This window comes from Sodiomyces alcalophilus (genome assembly GCF_042370955.1).
Source record: "Sodiomyces alcalophilus JCM 7366 unplaced genomic scaffold ACRALscaffold_2, whole genome shotgun sequence".
NCBI classification, from domain to species: domain Eukaryota; kingdom Fungi; phylum Ascomycota; class Sordariomycetes; order Glomerellales; family Plectosphaerellaceae; genus Sodiomyces; species Sodiomyces alcalophilus.
The window spans coordinates 5,671,936-5,687,451 of NW_027263533.1; the positions used below are offsets into that span (position 1 = coordinate 5,671,936).

Genomic DNA, 15,516 nt, shown 5'->3' on the forward strand with positions numbered 1-15,516 from the left:
TGATGAGTTCTGCGACTTTGGGGCTTCCATTCATTCCAGGCTACCCACCAAATGGTATCGTTGTCTGTACATAGTACACATAACATTGTACCTAATGAGCGCAGGCGGACATATTGTACTGAGCCCTTCTGGGAAGAAAAAAAAAAAAAGGTGGTTGGTAAAAGGGTGTGATGGTTACTTTGACATGGGACCCGGCACATGCAGGTGATGATCCATAAAGTTTCAAGGATATTTCACCGACACAGAGCCGCTGCAGCAGGGGTCTAGCGAGCGGGAGCGCAAGGGACTTTGCTTGCCATCCAGAGCGGTACCTATGTACAGTACATCAAAGTACATTGTACACGTTGTACAGTACCTACAACGTACGTTGTAGCGTGTGTCACTGTCGCTCAAATGTCCCGTCCGCCCTCGGACGAGCCCACGAGCCCACCCACTTCTCACACTCTGCATACAGTGCAATATGATTCCCTGTCCTCCCGCCGATCCGATAGCTGATCCAACCCCGTCTGAGCGGACGAAGTGCAGGGCCTTCAGCTGGCCATTTGAAACAACCCCAGCAGTCATTGAAGCCACCAACGCCCAGTTGTAGACACTCGCGCGACTTGTTGCGTGTCTAACGAATCGATCACCATGCTCTAATGAATGCCCCTGGGGCGTCCGAGTTGGTCGGTCAGAGGTCTGCCGGGGCGAAGACGATGCGATGCCAGAGCTGCCAGGTTTCCCGCGCCTTCAATTCATCTCCGCTGTCCCTTTTCCCTGTCCTTGAGCTTGCAATGTGCAAAGATGGCTCTCTCTCCATCCCTCTCCTCTCTCTTGTAGGTACAGTATCAGCACGGTTATCCAAGGCCCACGCACGTATTTCTCGGTCCATCTCCCGAGACCAACATTCCAATTGGGATATATTCTGCCGAAGTGGTAATCTGTCTTAGACTCTGGTCTCGTCTCAGATGGCGTCAAGCAGGCGGTTTTTTCCTTGGGTTTCCGCATAGCAACAAGCGCGATTCGACACAGCATACAGCGTACAAATGCACATCATACCTACAACGTATATACGTAGTCTATTGTCTCGCGCTGGACAGAGACTTTGGGAATCTATCATCTCTGTACGAAGAATGGAAAGACATAACTCTCTGGACACAAGGTCTTGGACCTCAGAGGGCGCATACTGCAGCCGCCTCCCTGTCACGAAGCTCGAATGGACTCTCTGAGCGACATGCGCCATGCTACGCAATCCATTGGGCTTTGTAATCCGCGGGGCCCCGTTACGGTCAGTCTTGTCCTCTGGTTTCTTGGAAATGGGATAATTGCCTCATCAGCTGCCGCCCGCATCCGCATATTATCCTAGGGAACGGGGATGGGGGTCGCGACGGGACGAAGCCGTGTGGTGATCTGGCCCGCCTCTGCCGCCGCCGCTGCCAGGGGATGGCGGCAAACCTCTTGGTGCACGCAAACTCGACTACATTTACGCTGTATCTCAATACATAAGTTGTACAGTTTCACGGTACAGTGTTGCAAAGGGTCCCCGGTTGCGCAAGGTGGGAAGGCTTGACATTGCTCTGAATACGAAAGGTTCATAGACATCCATACGCATGCAGGATTGCTTGATCCGTCCTTCCAGTGACGGACCAGGATAGACAATCGATACCAACGGGACGGGGAAGGAGGCAAGACAGCGCCGCCTCTCTCGAAATATCAGTGGCTGCGTGTTTTCGTCACGAGACTGCTGCCTCTGTATGGATCTCTCTCGATGAAGCCACGGGCAAAGGAACGACGGCGGTGATCCATTCTCCCAGTAGGACACATGGGCGGGGAAGCCTTGGTCACGCATCCCAAGGAACCAGAAGCAAGGTTCCGTCACACATGAGAAGAAGTGCAGAGTACGAAAACTGGGACGGTGATGATGTTCAGGGGGGGCAGTCCAGGATGGTGGCTTTAGACATTGCTTTTTTCACCGAGACTCAGCTTGCTTCTGCTCTTTCGACGCGGGAAACCAACCAAGAAGTGTCCAGCAGTTTCTGACCTGGACCCAGAATGAATACACGGGCAATCCCGTTCCGCCGCACCATAATTAGTTGATGTGTCACGGAGGAGGAGGTATTTAGAAAAGAAAGGACAAGCAGTTGATGTTTGCTCTCGACGACTGCCAAGCAGCCACAAGGCAGCGAGGCTGGCTAGTTATCCAGTTATCCTGAATAACCTGACTTCAATGTCTCACTCGACTGGCCAAACAAACAGCAGCCATCATCGATGCCATCAGGCCAATTCACACACTATGCAAGCTCACTGCTGACGGTCACTTTCCCCCCCTTTGGTTTTCCCATTTCTTTTTGCTCTCCTCTCTTTCTCTGTCTCTGTTCGGGTTGGACCGAGCGAGTGTCTCGTCCCGGACGCACATGGAGATCAACTGACATTGAGACTTTGATGATGCCAAGAAGTCAAGACTCGTATGGATGTGTCTTTGATCGATTGGGTAGTCACCAGCACGTTGATGCCGCCAGGAGGGAGGATGTACTTAGTAGTGCCTTCACCGTATAGATCCAATGCGATGGCGATGGCGATTACGTCTCAGTTCAGTTGGGATCGGGAAAAGGGAATCGAGTTCTCTTATGGCTCCTCTGACTTTCTAGCAGCCGGGCCAATAATCCCTCCTTGAGCTGCGGCCAGCTTACGGGTTTCTTATCACCCATCGTGTCCACCTTGCTCACCGGTCTGTCACGCATGGCAGATGCGTGTCTCGCTATTGTTTCTGGCACATGAACTCCCCGTCATCTGGCCATGACGCTATCGCGAGCACCACCAGATTGTCACGGGTCTGCGTGTTTCTGCAGGCACATGTATGCTGCGCTTCGTATACGGTACGTGCGGCTTACCTGACTTGGTAATGTTACTCCTTTGACGGCAGTAGATGAGAAGGTTGGAATTCCGAAGCAATGTCGGCGTTGGGTGGTGGCAGACGTTCGCGGGATGACTATGCTGACTAAGACGGCGGAGTTTGGACCTGGTGCGGACTTTGGTCTTATGTAACCACCACCCGGCTCAACATGTCAACTCCTCCGCTCCGCTCCGCTCCGACGTAGGCAACCGGCCCTCATCAACGGGCCGCGTGCCTCGTAACCCCCGTCTCTCACTCTATCGGTCCTTGCCCACCGAATGCATACATGACAGCAAAAGAGGCTCAACAGCCCACGCGCGGGAAAGAAAAGAGAAACGATATAAAAAGGTAAAGACGGATAAAATGGAGCCAGACGTCGCCGAGTCCTTGGACAAGTCGCGGCAAAAGAGCTGCAACGCCTGCGTCCGGAGCAAGCGGCGTTGCGACAAGAAGAGGCCACATTGTACCCGCTGCGCTGAAAAGGGCTTCGCTTGCGTCTACATGAATCAGCCAAGCAGGATCCGGGTGGCCAAGCGGACTCGGGCCCCGGCAGCCATATCGCCAGGCGGGACGGGTCCGGCCCTGCAGATTCGCCTGGACACAGCGGACCTGCCGCCGTTGAGCATCCCCTCCACCCAGGACGCCCGACAGACCAGCTCTTCATCGTCATCTTCCTTTGATGCGCCCGACTTCAACTTGGATCACTTCCCCGCGTCCACCTCGCAGGGTGTCGATGTCGATGTTGACGTGTCCATGGTGACTGATGCCCCCTCGTCGGCTCCTACGACATCACTATCATCGCTATCCTTGCCGCCGGACATGCCCAACTTCGACTTTGACTCCATCATCCACTCTATCGCCATGGACCCCATCAATGGTAGCGGCATGCAGCTCTGGCACGTTCTCGACTCTCCCAAGTTGACCGAGCCGCGGCCACCTACCCCCCCGCCTCGAAAACAGCTCCGTCCGCCAACCGTCTTTGGTAGGCCGGACTGTCGGGAACAGGTTGACATTTGTGTGCGTTCTCTGGTTCTTCACTTGCCCCGTGTGGCCTCTACATGAGCTTGCTCACATTTCCAACCTCCACACTTACTTCGGACATCAACTGCCATCACTTAAAATGTCGCGTTCAATCATGCATGCCCTTGATTGTCCTTCCTATCCTTCTTGCACCTTATCAGCTCGTCTCCCCCGTCCCTTCACATGATGCCCCGTTCACATCGCTAACACGTCTCCCGACGATAGGCCGCCATGACTGTAGACCACGAATCCAAACTCAGCTTTATAGTGAATGCCCTCAAGGAATTCCCCTCGACCTTTTCCAGGGAAAAGGAAGTCCCCTTTCTCCACCGTCACCTCTACAGCCAGGACACCCCCGACGCCATCTTCCGCGCCTACGCCGCCACCACCGTCTACGCCAACCGAACCCCCTCCACGCAGGGCTGGGCCTTCCGCCTCATCACCGAAAGCGCCAACAACCTGCTATCATCCCACTCGACCCGGAAAATCGACCAGTCGCCGCAGCAGCAGCAGCAGCAGCAGCAGCAGGAGGTGCAGAGCTACGACCCCAGTGTGCCCAGTCTACCGTCCACCGACCCCCACGCCCCAGGTCTGACGACCAGAGAGAAGCTGGCGCGCACGCAGGCGCTCTTCCTGTACCAACTCGTCCGCTGCTTCGACGGGGACATTGGACTGCGCGCGCAGGCCGAGCGGGACATGCCCACCTTCCAGGCGTGGCTGACGGAGCTGGAGAGCCACCGGGACAACCTGGACGAGCTGGTGCTGCTGGACCAGCAGACGCTCCGCGAGAGGCCGCCCAAGTCGTGGGAGCGCTGGATCCTCGACGAGTGCCTCCGCCGCACCGTCGTGCTGGGCCACAGCTTCGCCAGCTTCTACGAGATGCTCAGGTCCATGGGGTCCTCGTCCGCCGTGCAGGCGCGGAACCCCTTCACCCAGGTCAATCGCTGGACCGTCTCGCGGCACCTGTGGGAGTCCAAGTCGTCTGTCGGGTTCGTCTCCGCCTGGCGCGAGAAGCCGCAGGTGTTTGTCGAGAACTTTTTCGTCCAGGACCTTGTCAAGTTTTGTCGGCCTGAAGATATCGATTCTCTGGCGTATTTTGTACTTTCAGCGTAAGTGGAAGTCGATTTGGTGTCTTCTACATGTTGCCTCTCGGTATAACCTAGTTGCCACTGACGTCTTTCATATACAGGTTCTACGGTGTCGATGAGGTTGACCATTTCATGGCTGGTAAAGCAATGGCTTGAAGACTGAAGATTCTGGAGTTTTGGTGTCTGGGAATGTACTAGTATTATTTGAGGTTCTAAGCGATCTTGCTGGTTCAGGCGCAGTAGGACAGGTGGATTTGGGAATCTTTGGACAACATTCGACGAGAGATGTGCGGTGTATTATACATATGGAATGATGATGGTGTCGATAGCTCGTGTCGAGAGGATCGGGATCGGGTAAGCAACGAATGGAGATGCCTCTTGTATGGCGCAGTGCCAACACCGAGTCTGCCGAGAGCCTCGTCACTGGAACTTCGGGGACGTTATATTCGTGACGACGCCTACCCCTATGCACATCTCAGGTAATCTCCAAGATGTCTCCCCTCTTCGATCTATCATGCCATGATATATCCCCTGGTATCCTCAACTCCACACAAGTCTCAGCTCAACCGATGAGACATCTTTCTCTTCTCACAGTAACCATGAAACAACGAGATGATGAAACCAAATAAACGTCTATGTGCGGAAAATGAATATGCACTCTGTGTCTGTGATCACCACCCACCCAACCCAACCGAACGCCAACCGACGCCAATGCGCCAGCTCATTTATTATGCCAGATAAAATTGCGTAATGAATCCCAATCGTCGCTCTGCCGGTAGATGTAGCTCATGCTGCTGCGCAGGCTGCCCTGGAGGTCCTCGGGGTGCCAGCGGAAGAGGTACATGACCATGGCCCAGCTGGCGCTGGCAAAGACGGGCCAGGCGTGGCGGCTAATGGCGGCGCTGGTGGCCTCGCGGCTGACGACGGGGAGGCCGTGGCCGGGCTTGACGGCCAGGCGGGCGAGGGCGAGGGCGACGCGGGCGAAGATGTAGATGACGATCTGCTGGTTGATGCTGGGGATCTTGCCGGAGCGGCGGGAGCGGCCGCCGAAGACGAGGTAGCCGCCCAGGGCGCCGGCGAACAGGGTGTCGTAGGGGCCCTCCTTGCCCGGGGTGGGACCGACCGTCTTGAGCAGCAGCATGGAGAGCTTGTAGATGGTGGCGAACTTGGCCAGGTTGCGCGCGTGGGTTCGGGTGGCGCGCAGGACGAGGGAGGTTTTCTGGCGGAAGGTTCCTGACCGGAACAGGAAGATCATGCTGTTTGAGTTGAGTGAGACCAATGTAAGAAGAAGAAGAAGAAGAAGAAGAAAGAAGGCGGGGAGGCAGTCCTACACCAGTGCGTGGGGAAAGCGGATTTTGGCGCCGTAGACTGCGCCATTTCGTGCGCCTTTGACGACGGCGAGGATATCATGATACCGCGGGTCGAGGACGATGCGCTCGAGGGCAGTCTGAGGGAGGTTGTTCCATCCAGAGTCAGTTTTCGGATCATTGTCTGGCTGCGCCGCCTGGACATGAACAAGAACAAGAGCAGCTCACCTTGACCACTTGAAGGGCGTCCATGGTCAAAAGAATGGCGCTGTTCCTTCAGAAGGGAGAGGGAGGCGTGGTCCGGACGGACGGGTTCTCAGAGAGACCGTCCCAGTCCCAGTCCGCCGCAAGTTGCAAGTCGCAAATCACAAGCTTGTATGGAGATGGGTTTGTCGCATTGACTGACGGGACGAATGGGGAATGCGATTCGCTTAACTTGGACGGAAGTATATGCTAAAGGTTTAACCGCCGGCCGGGAGATACTGCGACAGGAGGACGAGAAATATGTGCAATGACAAGATATGGGGAGATACGGCGGAAGAGGTGTGTAGTGTGGTTGTGACGACTTTGGGGTTGTTAATGTCCAAGTTCTGCGAGCGGCTCCCCAAGGTGTGTGGTAGTGGTCATTCATCGTGCCTCGGATGGAGTGGACGTTTGTACCCGTACATGTGCTTCCCCATTAGTTCCCGCATGTACATCTACCCCAAAGTACCGCTACAGCATCCTCCTCGGTCGGCTGTCGTCGCCCGCGGGTATGAACGGTTGTTCCATTCTTTTCCCCACATGGGAATTAATGGCCTGACCCCAGAGGTACCGTGACTTTTAGTGGCCTCTTTACAACCACTAGCGCAATGACGCAGTTGACCGTACTTGGAGAATCCGGGGAACAGGCGGACAGCATGCATTAGCATGTGATCCATTAGGACGGACCCCGGAATTCCGGTCACCGTCGTGCTAGTGTCGCCGTGTCGGGTATATCCAGGTACACTATACGCTGTACATCGTTCTCCGAGCTCGGCCCTCCAACATGGGACATGATCATTTATAGGGCTCTGGGGATGCTATCTACTGGATACCTATGGTCCAAGGCGAACATGCCACCTACAACAGATAGGTTGCCATGCCAAACAACCGCCGACAAACATCAGTCTTTCTTTTTCGAGGCCGTCATCCGAACTCCGAACGCCGTAAAATGCCGTCGACCATTCTGTCTTTACCTTTTCCCTCGTCTCAGTGAGCTCAGACCTCCCACTCCTTCCAGCCAACAAAGCATCTGTTTCCAGACACCTTCTCAGGTCAATAGGACGGCATTCAGACATCCATCGTTCTCTGGGTTGTTGGTGATTTGGGCGTACCGGCCCCAGACCACCTTGCCGCTGGCGCTTGTCAATCCGAGGTCGCTCACGTCCACTTCGATGATGGTTCCGCGAGTGAGGACGCCCAAGTTGGTGTCTAGTGATGTTAGTCGTTTTTGTTTTTTATCTTCTTTCTTTTCGACAAAAGAAAAGTATCCAGGCCACTTACAAAGAGGAGAAGACGGGTTCTTCTTGACCGAAAGAATAGGCAGGTTGACCGTCACGCCGAGCTCCTTATGTGTGACATGTGCCTTCTTGTACCGCAGCCCAGTCGGCCGGATAAATCGTTCATCTAAATTGGGGGCGACATTAGCATCTTTTCTTTTCGTATCCTTCGTTTCCCATCTCTGCACTTACGCTTGGGATCACGCCGTGTAAAGTTGGGACCAACAAACGTCGGCTTCGTAATCATCCGCTTCCACGACTTCTTATGTGTCTTCTTGCCAGTGTGCACCACTGAGAACACCTCCTCTTCCGCCAGACCTCGCACCTTGGGCAAAGGCACGCTGAACTGTTTTGCAAAAAGAGCATTGGTCAGCATGAAATCGTCAGGTCCCAGGATACCAATGGAGCTCACCCTTGCGGCCTTCTCGGCCCGCTTGTTTTTGATCTGAGAAGAGATGGCCTTGGCAGTACTCGGACTGATTCCCAATCGTCAGCACATCAGTTCCCCGCGGCATCACGATCCACTCATCCACTCTTTCTGTTCCTTCCACCTAGGTCACGGTGTTCTGTGGGATCATGCGTACTTGGATCGGTCGAGCAGGTAGGCCGGCATCGGCTCGCTGGGGTCGTTCTTGTCCGCCGTCTTGACGTCGCGCTCCTCGTGCGCCTTGATCTGCTTCCTCATCTGGATCTTCTCCTTGCGACGCTCCTGCGCCCTCAGCTTGGCCCTGAGGCCGCGGAGGTTCTGAGCGTCATGCGACTGCTTGTGGCCCTCACGCGCCGCCTTCTTCCTGGTCTTCTCCTCGTGGTCCAGTCTCCTTCCGTGGAGTTTCCTCCATCTCTGTCACAGGGAATGCGAGTTAGTCGGTCATTTGTTTGTTTTCGAACGTGTGGCAGTCGAGTCGGGAGAAGAAAAAAAACTTGCCTCCATATCTAGTCCAAAGTTAGCTCCATGTTTAGAACCAAGTCAAGGGTGCAACGGCAAGTCGGAATCAAACTTACACTCGTTCTGGGGCATCTTGGAAACTTTGCGCTTGGCAGCGACTTGAAATAATCCAAAATGTTTCTGTTGTTTGTTATTGGTAACGACTGGAGAGTCGTGAAAAAGTGGCGGGTGAACGATACAAGAGACCGCGATAACAACGTTCCCCACACCGAAAATTCATTTACTGAGTACGGTACGACCACAGACGCATGGTCCGGCGTTAGGTTTATCCGAAGAGCCGTCATCCAGCCAATCAAAGCCCATCCTTTCCTCGTACTTGTATACTTCGTAGAACTCAACTTTTTTCGGACCTCGACAACAAGTCGCGTCCTATTCCCATACCAATTGGGCCCCATAACGTCCAATTCTTCGGCGACGACGCTTGACCATGAGCAAATCACTCCTCCGCTGCGCACTGCAGCTCAGAGCGCCTGTCGCCCGGCTACCTCCCTCCTTCCTCCTCCCCTTCGGGGCCCGCAGCTTCAACTCGACACCACCCATCATCGAGCCCAACTCCTCGGCCTCGCCCTCACCACACGATACAGCGTCTTCCACAATACGATCCACCTCAGAAGCCACCCAGCAAGCAAAGCCGTCACTGTCATCTCAGCCTGCCACCTCGATCTACCCGCCACCCCCTCCCCCCTCCGCGCCGCCCGTCATCTCCGACTCGGTCCGCCAGCTCCTCCCCCTCCTGGCCTCCCAGCCGAGCCACTACATCACCATCCACATCCATGGGCGGCCCTACCTCGTGACCCCCGGCGACGAAGTCCGCCTGCCCTTCCGCATGCCCGGCGTCGTCCCGGGCGACGTGCTCCGCCTCGACCGCGCCTCCGTCATCGGCAGCCGCGATTTCACCCTCAAGGGCAGCCCCTACATTGACGACCGATTTTTCGAATGCCGGGCCGTCGTAACCGGCTCCGAGCTCGAGCCCGTCCGCATCATCGCCAAGAAGAAGCAGCGTTCCCGTCGCACCCGGCGCATCCGCAGTCAGCATCGCTTCACCACCCTCACCATCGGCGAGCTGAAGATTAAGAGCCTCGAGGAGATTGAGGGCACCTCCACTTGAAGGGGAAAGTGCGAAGCTTGAAACCTACATTGGGCGTGAAAGGACGGAAAGTCGACTGTTGGAGCACCGCTGTCCGCCTGTACGATTCGTGTTAGTGTGATGGCATGTAAGATAACAAGATAACCTCATGGTCCAGGTGCATCGTGTATCGTGTATCGACTACGGATAGTGCTGTTTGTCCCAGGTTGGACTGGATGTGCCATAGGACGGATAGGATAACCCAGGCGAGAATCAAAAAGCACTCGACAAAACATGAACCATGTTGGCAGATAATACACAAACGTGGATGAAATTGGAACCCAAAGTCCGGCTAGCCATATCCATGCCAGCTTCCAACGGATGATAGCGACGTGTTGTGCGAGACCTGGGTCTCACGATGAAGAACCGACAAGAGTAAACTCCAAGCCAAGCTCATAAACAACCTGACTTTTCCCCTCCCCTTTGCAAAGCGACAGGAAGGGGCTGAATAAACGCCAGAGGTATGTCTCTATGGAAACAATCATGAAAGGGTGGTAAAAGGCTATGGATCAATGAACGTAAGAATCGCTCGCCCGATATCATGAATAGACAAAACATGAACCGAAAACACGCAGATAGACCGAGGTGACACCTAAAACAACGCCATCATCCAAGGCCCTGCCCTGCCTGCTATGTAATTGCTTTCTTCTTTCTTTTTCCCCGCGTCTTCCTCACACGTATCCAACAAGTTCGCCAACTCGCCCACGGACAGCCAGTTCATGATGTCCTGCTGGCGTCCGTCGCCTTCTTGACGCTCTGCCAGTACGCGCCAGGCCACACCGACCTCGCCTCGGCCTCGGTCGGCATGCGGTCGCGACACCGCGTCACCACGCTCTGGATGATGCGACCGAGGAGCTCCTCGTCAATGGGAAGCGCCCTGTCGTGCAGTTCGCTCGGGTACAGGAACGGGTCCGTCTCGTGGAGCAGCTCCTCGCACGTCGGCCGCATGTCGATCTCGCGGTCCAGGCACCGCCTCATCGTCCGCATGAGCGAGCCGGGCACCGGCACGCCGCCCATGGCCCGCGCGGGGAACTCGATCCGGTGGTCCCAGTTGATGATGGCCTGGCACCGCGCCATCTGGTTCGCAATGTGCCCGAACGGGGGCATGCCGTAGACCATCTGGTAGAGGATGCACCCCAGCGACCAGATGTCGCTGGGCTTGCCCAGCTTCATGAGCTTCGGTCGCCCCGGGACGCGGGCCCCGCGAGGCGCGTTGTAGTCCATCAGAGACTCGGGCGACATGTAGTTGGGCGTGCCGATCTGCGTCTCGCGGTGCACGTTGACCGTCTCGTCCGTCTGGATGGCGTTCGCAATGCCAAAGTCGATGAGCTTGAGTCGACCTTTGACCAGAACAAAGTTGGCCGGCTTCAAGTCGGAGTGCACAATGTCGTACTGATGGACCGATTGGAGGCATTCGAGCATCTCCTTCCAGTAGAATCGCACAAAGACGGGATCGAACTTGGCCGACTCGGGGTTGTATCGATTACGCAGTAGCGAGTTGAGGTCCAGCTCACCCATCTCCATAAGCTGTAAAGGACTTGTATTAGCAAAGGGGTATGAGGAAGGGGGAACAAAAAACAACAGGAACCAATACTCACCAAGGTCAGCATCTTCTTTTCGTCGTTCATTTCGTAGTCGAACAAGTTGATAACCCGGTCAACCCCCGTCAGCTTCCCGAGGAGGTCAATCTCCCCCCGGTATCCCCTGATGGTCGTTTCGTCGGCCTGTTCGAGGGACACACGCTTCAAGGCGAACATGGCGCCGTTCTCGGCCGTCACGCGATATACCTTTGCGCTTCCGCCGCGGCCCAGGCAGTCCAGTCGAGTGTACGACTTGCCGTTGACGCGGATGATGTTCCTCCTCTGTTTGCCCTGCGACGTTGTCGCCGCGCCCGCCGACGTCGTGGCCGCCTGCAAGACCGACATCTTGGGCGGCGGCGGCGGCGCGGGACGATGAGGCGTGTTCTGGGCCAGCGACGCCAACGGTTTCCGATCGGGGGAGGATGCCGCGGGCCGCGCACTGCCAGTGACAATGTCGGCACTGGCCGGTCTTTTGGGTATGTCGAGATCCTTCTCCGCGACGACGCTGATGGGAGCCTTGGCTCGTTTGAGGGTGGACGCCGGTGCGTTTTCCTGGTCGAGACCCGATGGGAGCTGTGGGCGCGTAGACGACATCTTGAAGGGAATCTCATACTCTGCGTCGTCATTTTTATTCTCGCCCTCCGATGGCTTTGTGGAAGATAACAGATCCGCCTGCGATGCGTGCCTGCGGTGCGCCGCTCTCGACGCGGCGTCACTGGGAGGCACGGGGCTGCCCGAAGCAAAGCCGCGTCCGTGACTGTAAAAGGACGAAGGAGGTTCCGGTTCCACCTCGGGCGCTTGGTGGCCCCCGTCCCGATTCGACGAGATGGCCTCGCCATCGGCGGCCATCCCCTCCGCCTCCTCCTCGCTCTGTCTCCTTCGTCCGCGTCGGGCGGGTCCGCTGAGGAAGCTGCCAGGCACTTTGCCCACGCGCTTGATGCGCATGGAGCTCGGTAGCGGGACGTTGTCCTCGGGCCTGGTGCTTCGGCTTCCGTTGGACGCCTGTCGAGATTCGCTACCTGGCACGACAGAGACGCCGTTCCGAGCAACCGTGGCAGGTTCTTCGGGATAGTTGTCCTGCTCCAGATGCGAGTCCGAGCGTCGAAAACTCTGAGAGGAGCCACTCCCCAGCCGGCCGCGATTCCCGGAAGATCCCGCAATACGAACAACACGTATTCCCTTGGGAGGAGTCGTGTGGGTGTTTAGGCTCTGCTGTGAATCGGTTTGTGCTTTCTCGTCGGATGATTGATCGCGGCTCTCGGGTCTCCCGGAGTGACGGCTTCGTTGTAATGTCTGAGACGTGGAGGTAGATCGCCGCTTAGTTGTGGGCATCTGACCGAGGCTTCTGGGCGTGTTGCTCAACCGCACAACCCGTTTCCGTATTGGGCTGTTGTCGTGGCTCTCCCTGCTCTGTCTGCTCGGGGAAGCGGGTCGAGAAGATCTCGTTTCGTAAGAATGCCTCGTTTCGTAGGTCTGCACGCTTCCCGAACGTAGATGCCTTCGATCATCGGCCTGAGAGGATACTGATGCGGCCAGATTACTAGCCCGGCGCCTAGTCCGTGGTGGTGATGCGGGTCGCGGTGCCTCGGGGCCGTCGTCCTTGAGGAGCGCCTTGGTGAGGGCACTGAGCTTCATAGGCACAGGGATCTCGTCGTCGGAGCTTTCATTGATCGAGTACTGTTGGGATTCGTGTTTTGTAGGGGCCATGGGACCGTCATCCGCTGACCGGGAAGGCTGGGATGGGTTGTGGCTCAATTGCTGTCGTGATGGCGGTCGTCGAAGGGCTTGACGTTGGGACGTTCTGCGAAGGAGACGAGGTTCGTGGGCATTGCCCATGGGGGTGGGTGACGCGGCTGCCATGTCCACTTTATCACAATTCGCGCTCTTTTTTCCTTTCCTTTCTCTTTTGCTGATGCTCCTCCTCTTCTCAGCGAGGCGCGGCGATCGACGCGTTCCGACTCGCAATTAGAGTCCCAATTGCCCAAGAAAAAAAAGAAGCGATCGATGTAGGTAGTCGGGTAGCAATGTTTACGTGTCGTCGGTTTCCATGCCGCTGAGGGAGCCAATGATTGAGAAATGGGGGAGAAATTATTTGTTCATGCGTCGCGTCGTTTTCCTGGATGTTGTCTTGGTGTTGTTGGTTGGGATGCTCGAACTTCCCTGTCAAGACGTGGTATTGTGACAGGGATAGGAACAACCAATCACCACTCAGACCCGGCTATAGGGGTTGCCGAGCAACGAGTCCCGTATTTGTACTTCTTAGACCCATTGCAAGAGATGTATGATACATGATTGGCTAATAAGTACTCCGTGGGGAATTACAGATGTACCTAGGCATCACGTTCCCTTTCATGTCTGCGTGAACTCGTAGTTATAAGAGAAGTTGGGAGAGGCTTATTCAGAGACGGCGCTCATTGAAAGGGTCATGTATTCCAAAAGACTTCTAACCCTCAACGCCGGTGACTCCAGGTTTGAGTGTGCCGATCCATGTATATAAACCTATGCTTTGTCAGCTCTTTCTAATACCGGAGCCAGGTCAGAGGTACAGCTGTCAACATGTTCTAAGACTAGGTACCTATCGATAGACTGACCAGTTATCGGGCTCTGACCTATACACCCCTAAACCTGGGTGGGTAGGCATAAAGGCTTCAGACATTCCGACTCTCCTCTGCTCCACGGGAACTATGTCGGCCAGGAGGTGATAAGCCGCAGGGGAATTCCATCTCAGCGGTAGTGATGATGTTTCATGGTAGGATATCAAGCTGCCTTTTCAGGAATCGTCCTGGGCCTATAGAAAAAAATTCGACATCCTGTCACTACACATTCCTTGGTCATAGTGGCTCTAATTCTTTGCATGATGTCTTGGTCATTTGTAGGTAGAACGGCCAGACTGTCCTCGACTTGACTTATGAAGTATATGAAACTGGGAGGCATTCTTTTTGTTTTGGAACGTGTCCAGGTCGATACACGCTCTATGACACGCAGCAAGTGAACATAGGTTACTGAGGTCGGACTCGAGCAGACATCACTCAGAGGTATCGCGGGGATTTGTATTGGTTGTCCATGCTTAGACTCTTCCTTTACATAACTCTGCCAGGCATGCAGAGCCCATTCTGAGCCTGGGTCATCCCATGAAGACGCATGCAAGAAGCCGGCCCATCCCGTACATACCACTGAGAAAAATCCGGGCTCTAGGCCAATACCGGTCATTAACGTCGTAAGAAGGGTATTTAGTCGAAGAGACCGAAGCCCATGTCCTCGTCGGACTCTTCCGCCTCTGTGATGGGGTTAGTGTCATCCTCACCGAGGCCTCACGCGCCGCCATAGGTCCGGGGAAAAACGTACCCTCCTCCTTGGGAGCGTCCTCCTTGGCGGCCTCCTCGGCACCGCCGGCACCGCCAGCAGGGGCAGCAGCACCGCCAGCACCGCCCGAGGGAACGGAGGCGAGCTTGGTAGAGCCCTCAGCGATCAACTAATCCATCCAGTCAGCAACCCAGATTCTCCCACAACGTCGTATCGCAACGCCAAGAAAGAAACAAAAAAAGACTTGGAAGGCTTCGAAGTACCTCGTTGATGTCCTTGCCGTCGAGCTCGGCGATGAGCTTCTCAACGCGCTCCTCATCGGCCTCAATGCCGACAGACTCGAGAACGGTCTTGATGTCATCGGCAGTGGGGGAGGCGTTGCCGCCCAGGCCGAGAAGGAGGTATGCCGCGAGGTGCTTCATTGTGGATGTCTACGAGGGAAAGGTGATGGGTTAGCCCGGTGTGATGCGATGATGCTTGGATGAAAGTTCTGCGACAGCGACACAAGCCCACGAGCCAGCGGGGCCGTGCAACTGCGGTGCTGCGAAAAGAACTGGGCGACACGTACAAGGTGAGAGAAATTTGTCGAACACGAGAGGTCAATCAATTTAACCGCAAGTTGGGCGGAGACTGATTCTTCGAGTTCTGAGAGGTGGTGGTGAAGAAGAGAGTTGGTGTTGAGAGAAACCAAGAAAGCTGGAAAAAAGTTACAAGCTACGCCCTCGTTTTCAATTGGAGATAAGGTCTGTGGGCG

The 15,516-nt window shown here is 55.6% G+C and overlaps 9 protein-coding genes across 9 annotated transcripts; 3 read left to right on the plus strand and 6 right to left on the minus strand.

Moving 5' to 3' along the window:
• Positions 1 to 170: 170 nt before the first annotated feature.
• ACRALDRAFT_208169 (uncharacterized protein) lies at positions 171 to 2,408 on the plus strand (the record flags this gene model as incomplete). The annotated part of the gene is made up of 15 exons (XM_071022405.1): positions 171 to 204; positions 246 to 320; positions 353 to 453; positions 492 to 609; positions 663 to 745; positions 784 to 815; positions 846 to 1,181; positions 1,210 to 1,284; positions 1,317 to 1,469; positions 1,508 to 1,569; positions 1,619 to 1,870; positions 1,909 to 1,926; positions 1,957 to 2,071; positions 2,149 to 2,174; positions 2,236 to 2,408. 15 exons carry the CDS (start codon positions 171 to 173, stop codon positions 2,406 to 2,408), a joined length of 1,653 nt encoding a protein of 550 aa, XP_070878128.1.
• A 27-nt stretch (positions 2,409 to 2,435) lies between these two features.
• Positions 2,436 to 3,160, minus strand: ACRALDRAFT_208170 (uncharacterized protein; the record flags this gene model as incomplete). The annotated part of the gene is made up of 7 exons (XM_071022406.1): positions 2,436 to 2,456; positions 2,485 to 2,564; positions 2,621 to 2,709; positions 2,754 to 2,822; positions 2,876 to 3,035; positions 3,074 to 3,087; positions 3,129 to 3,160. The coding sequence occupies 7 exons, from the start codon at positions 3,158 to 3,160 to the stop codon at positions 2,436 to 2,438; spliced, it is 465 nt and encodes a 154-aa protein (XP_070878129.1).
• A 213-nt stretch (positions 3,161 to 3,373) lies between these two features.
• Positions 3,374 to 5,136, plus strand: ACRALDRAFT_2041107 (uncharacterized protein; the record flags this gene model as incomplete). Its single annotated transcript, XM_071021125.1, has 3 exons — positions 3,374 to 3,889; positions 4,118 to 5,001; positions 5,082 to 5,136. The coding sequence occupies 3 exons, from the start codon at positions 3,374 to 3,376 to the stop codon at positions 5,134 to 5,136; spliced, it is 1,455 nt and encodes a 484-aa protein (XP_070878130.1).
• Positions 5,137 to 5,701: 565 nt separating this feature from the next.
• On the minus strand, positions 5,702 to 6,539 carry ACRALDRAFT_2041108 (uncharacterized protein; the record flags this gene model as incomplete). The annotated part of the gene is made up of 3 exons (XM_071021126.1): positions 5,702 to 6,236; positions 6,312 to 6,415; positions 6,516 to 6,539. The coding sequence occupies 3 exons, from the start codon at positions 6,537 to 6,539 to the stop codon at positions 5,702 to 5,704; spliced, it is 663 nt and encodes a 220-aa protein (XP_070878131.1).
• Positions 6,540 to 7,254: 715 nt separating this feature from the next.
• Positions 7,255 to 8,935, minus strand: ACRALDRAFT_1048671 (uncharacterized protein). The gene is made up of 7 exons (XM_071015555.1): positions 8,810 to 8,935; positions 8,733 to 8,740; positions 8,392 to 8,648; positions 8,220 to 8,283; positions 8,000 to 8,153; positions 7,812 to 7,934; positions 7,255 to 7,739 (listed from the first exon to the last, which is right to left on the minus strand). Exons 1-7 carry the CDS (start codon positions 8,823 to 8,825, stop codon positions 7,579 to 7,581), a joined length of 783 nt encoding a protein of 260 aa, XP_070878132.1. The 5' UTR covers positions 8,826 to 8,935; the 3' UTR covers positions 7,255 to 7,578.
• Positions 8,936 to 9,180: 245 nt separating this feature from the next.
• Positions 9,181 to 9,861, plus strand: ACRALDRAFT_1069229 (mitochondrial 54S ribosomal protein bL21m; the record flags this gene model as incomplete). Its single annotated transcript, XM_071017646.1, has 1 exon — positions 9,181 to 9,861. The coding sequence occupies one exon, from the start codon at positions 9,181 to 9,183 to the stop codon at positions 9,859 to 9,861; it is 681 nt and encodes a 226-aa protein (XP_070878133.1).
• A 735-nt stretch (positions 9,862 to 10,596) lies between these two features.
• ACRALDRAFT_2098349 (uncharacterized protein) lies at positions 10,597 to 13,319 on the minus strand (the record flags this gene model as incomplete). The annotated part of the gene is made up of 3 exons (XM_071022880.1): positions 10,597 to 11,406; positions 11,478 to 12,428; positions 12,495 to 13,319. 3 exons carry the CDS (start codon positions 13,317 to 13,319, stop codon positions 10,597 to 10,599), a joined length of 2,586 nt encoding a protein of 861 aa, XP_070878134.1.
• Positions 13,320 to 14,216: 897 nt separating this feature from the next.
• Positions 14,217 to 14,669, minus strand: ACRALDRAFT_2041112 (uncharacterized protein; the record flags this gene model as incomplete). Its single annotated transcript, XM_071021127.1, has 3 exons — positions 14,217 to 14,359; position 14,429; positions 14,463 to 14,669. 3 exons carry the CDS (start codon positions 14,667 to 14,669, stop codon positions 14,217 to 14,219), a joined length of 351 nt encoding a protein of 116 aa, XP_070878135.1.
• A 20-nt stretch (positions 14,670 to 14,689) lies between these two features.
• On the minus strand, positions 14,690 to 15,184 carry ACRALDRAFT_1055742 (ribosomal protein P2; the record flags this gene model as incomplete). The annotated part of the gene is made up of 3 exons (XM_071015861.1): positions 14,690 to 14,736; positions 14,805 to 14,931; positions 15,026 to 15,184. 3 exons carry the CDS (start codon positions 15,182 to 15,184, stop codon positions 14,690 to 14,692), a joined length of 333 nt encoding a protein of 110 aa, XP_070878136.1.
• Positions 15,185 to 15,516: the final 332 nt, after the last annotated feature.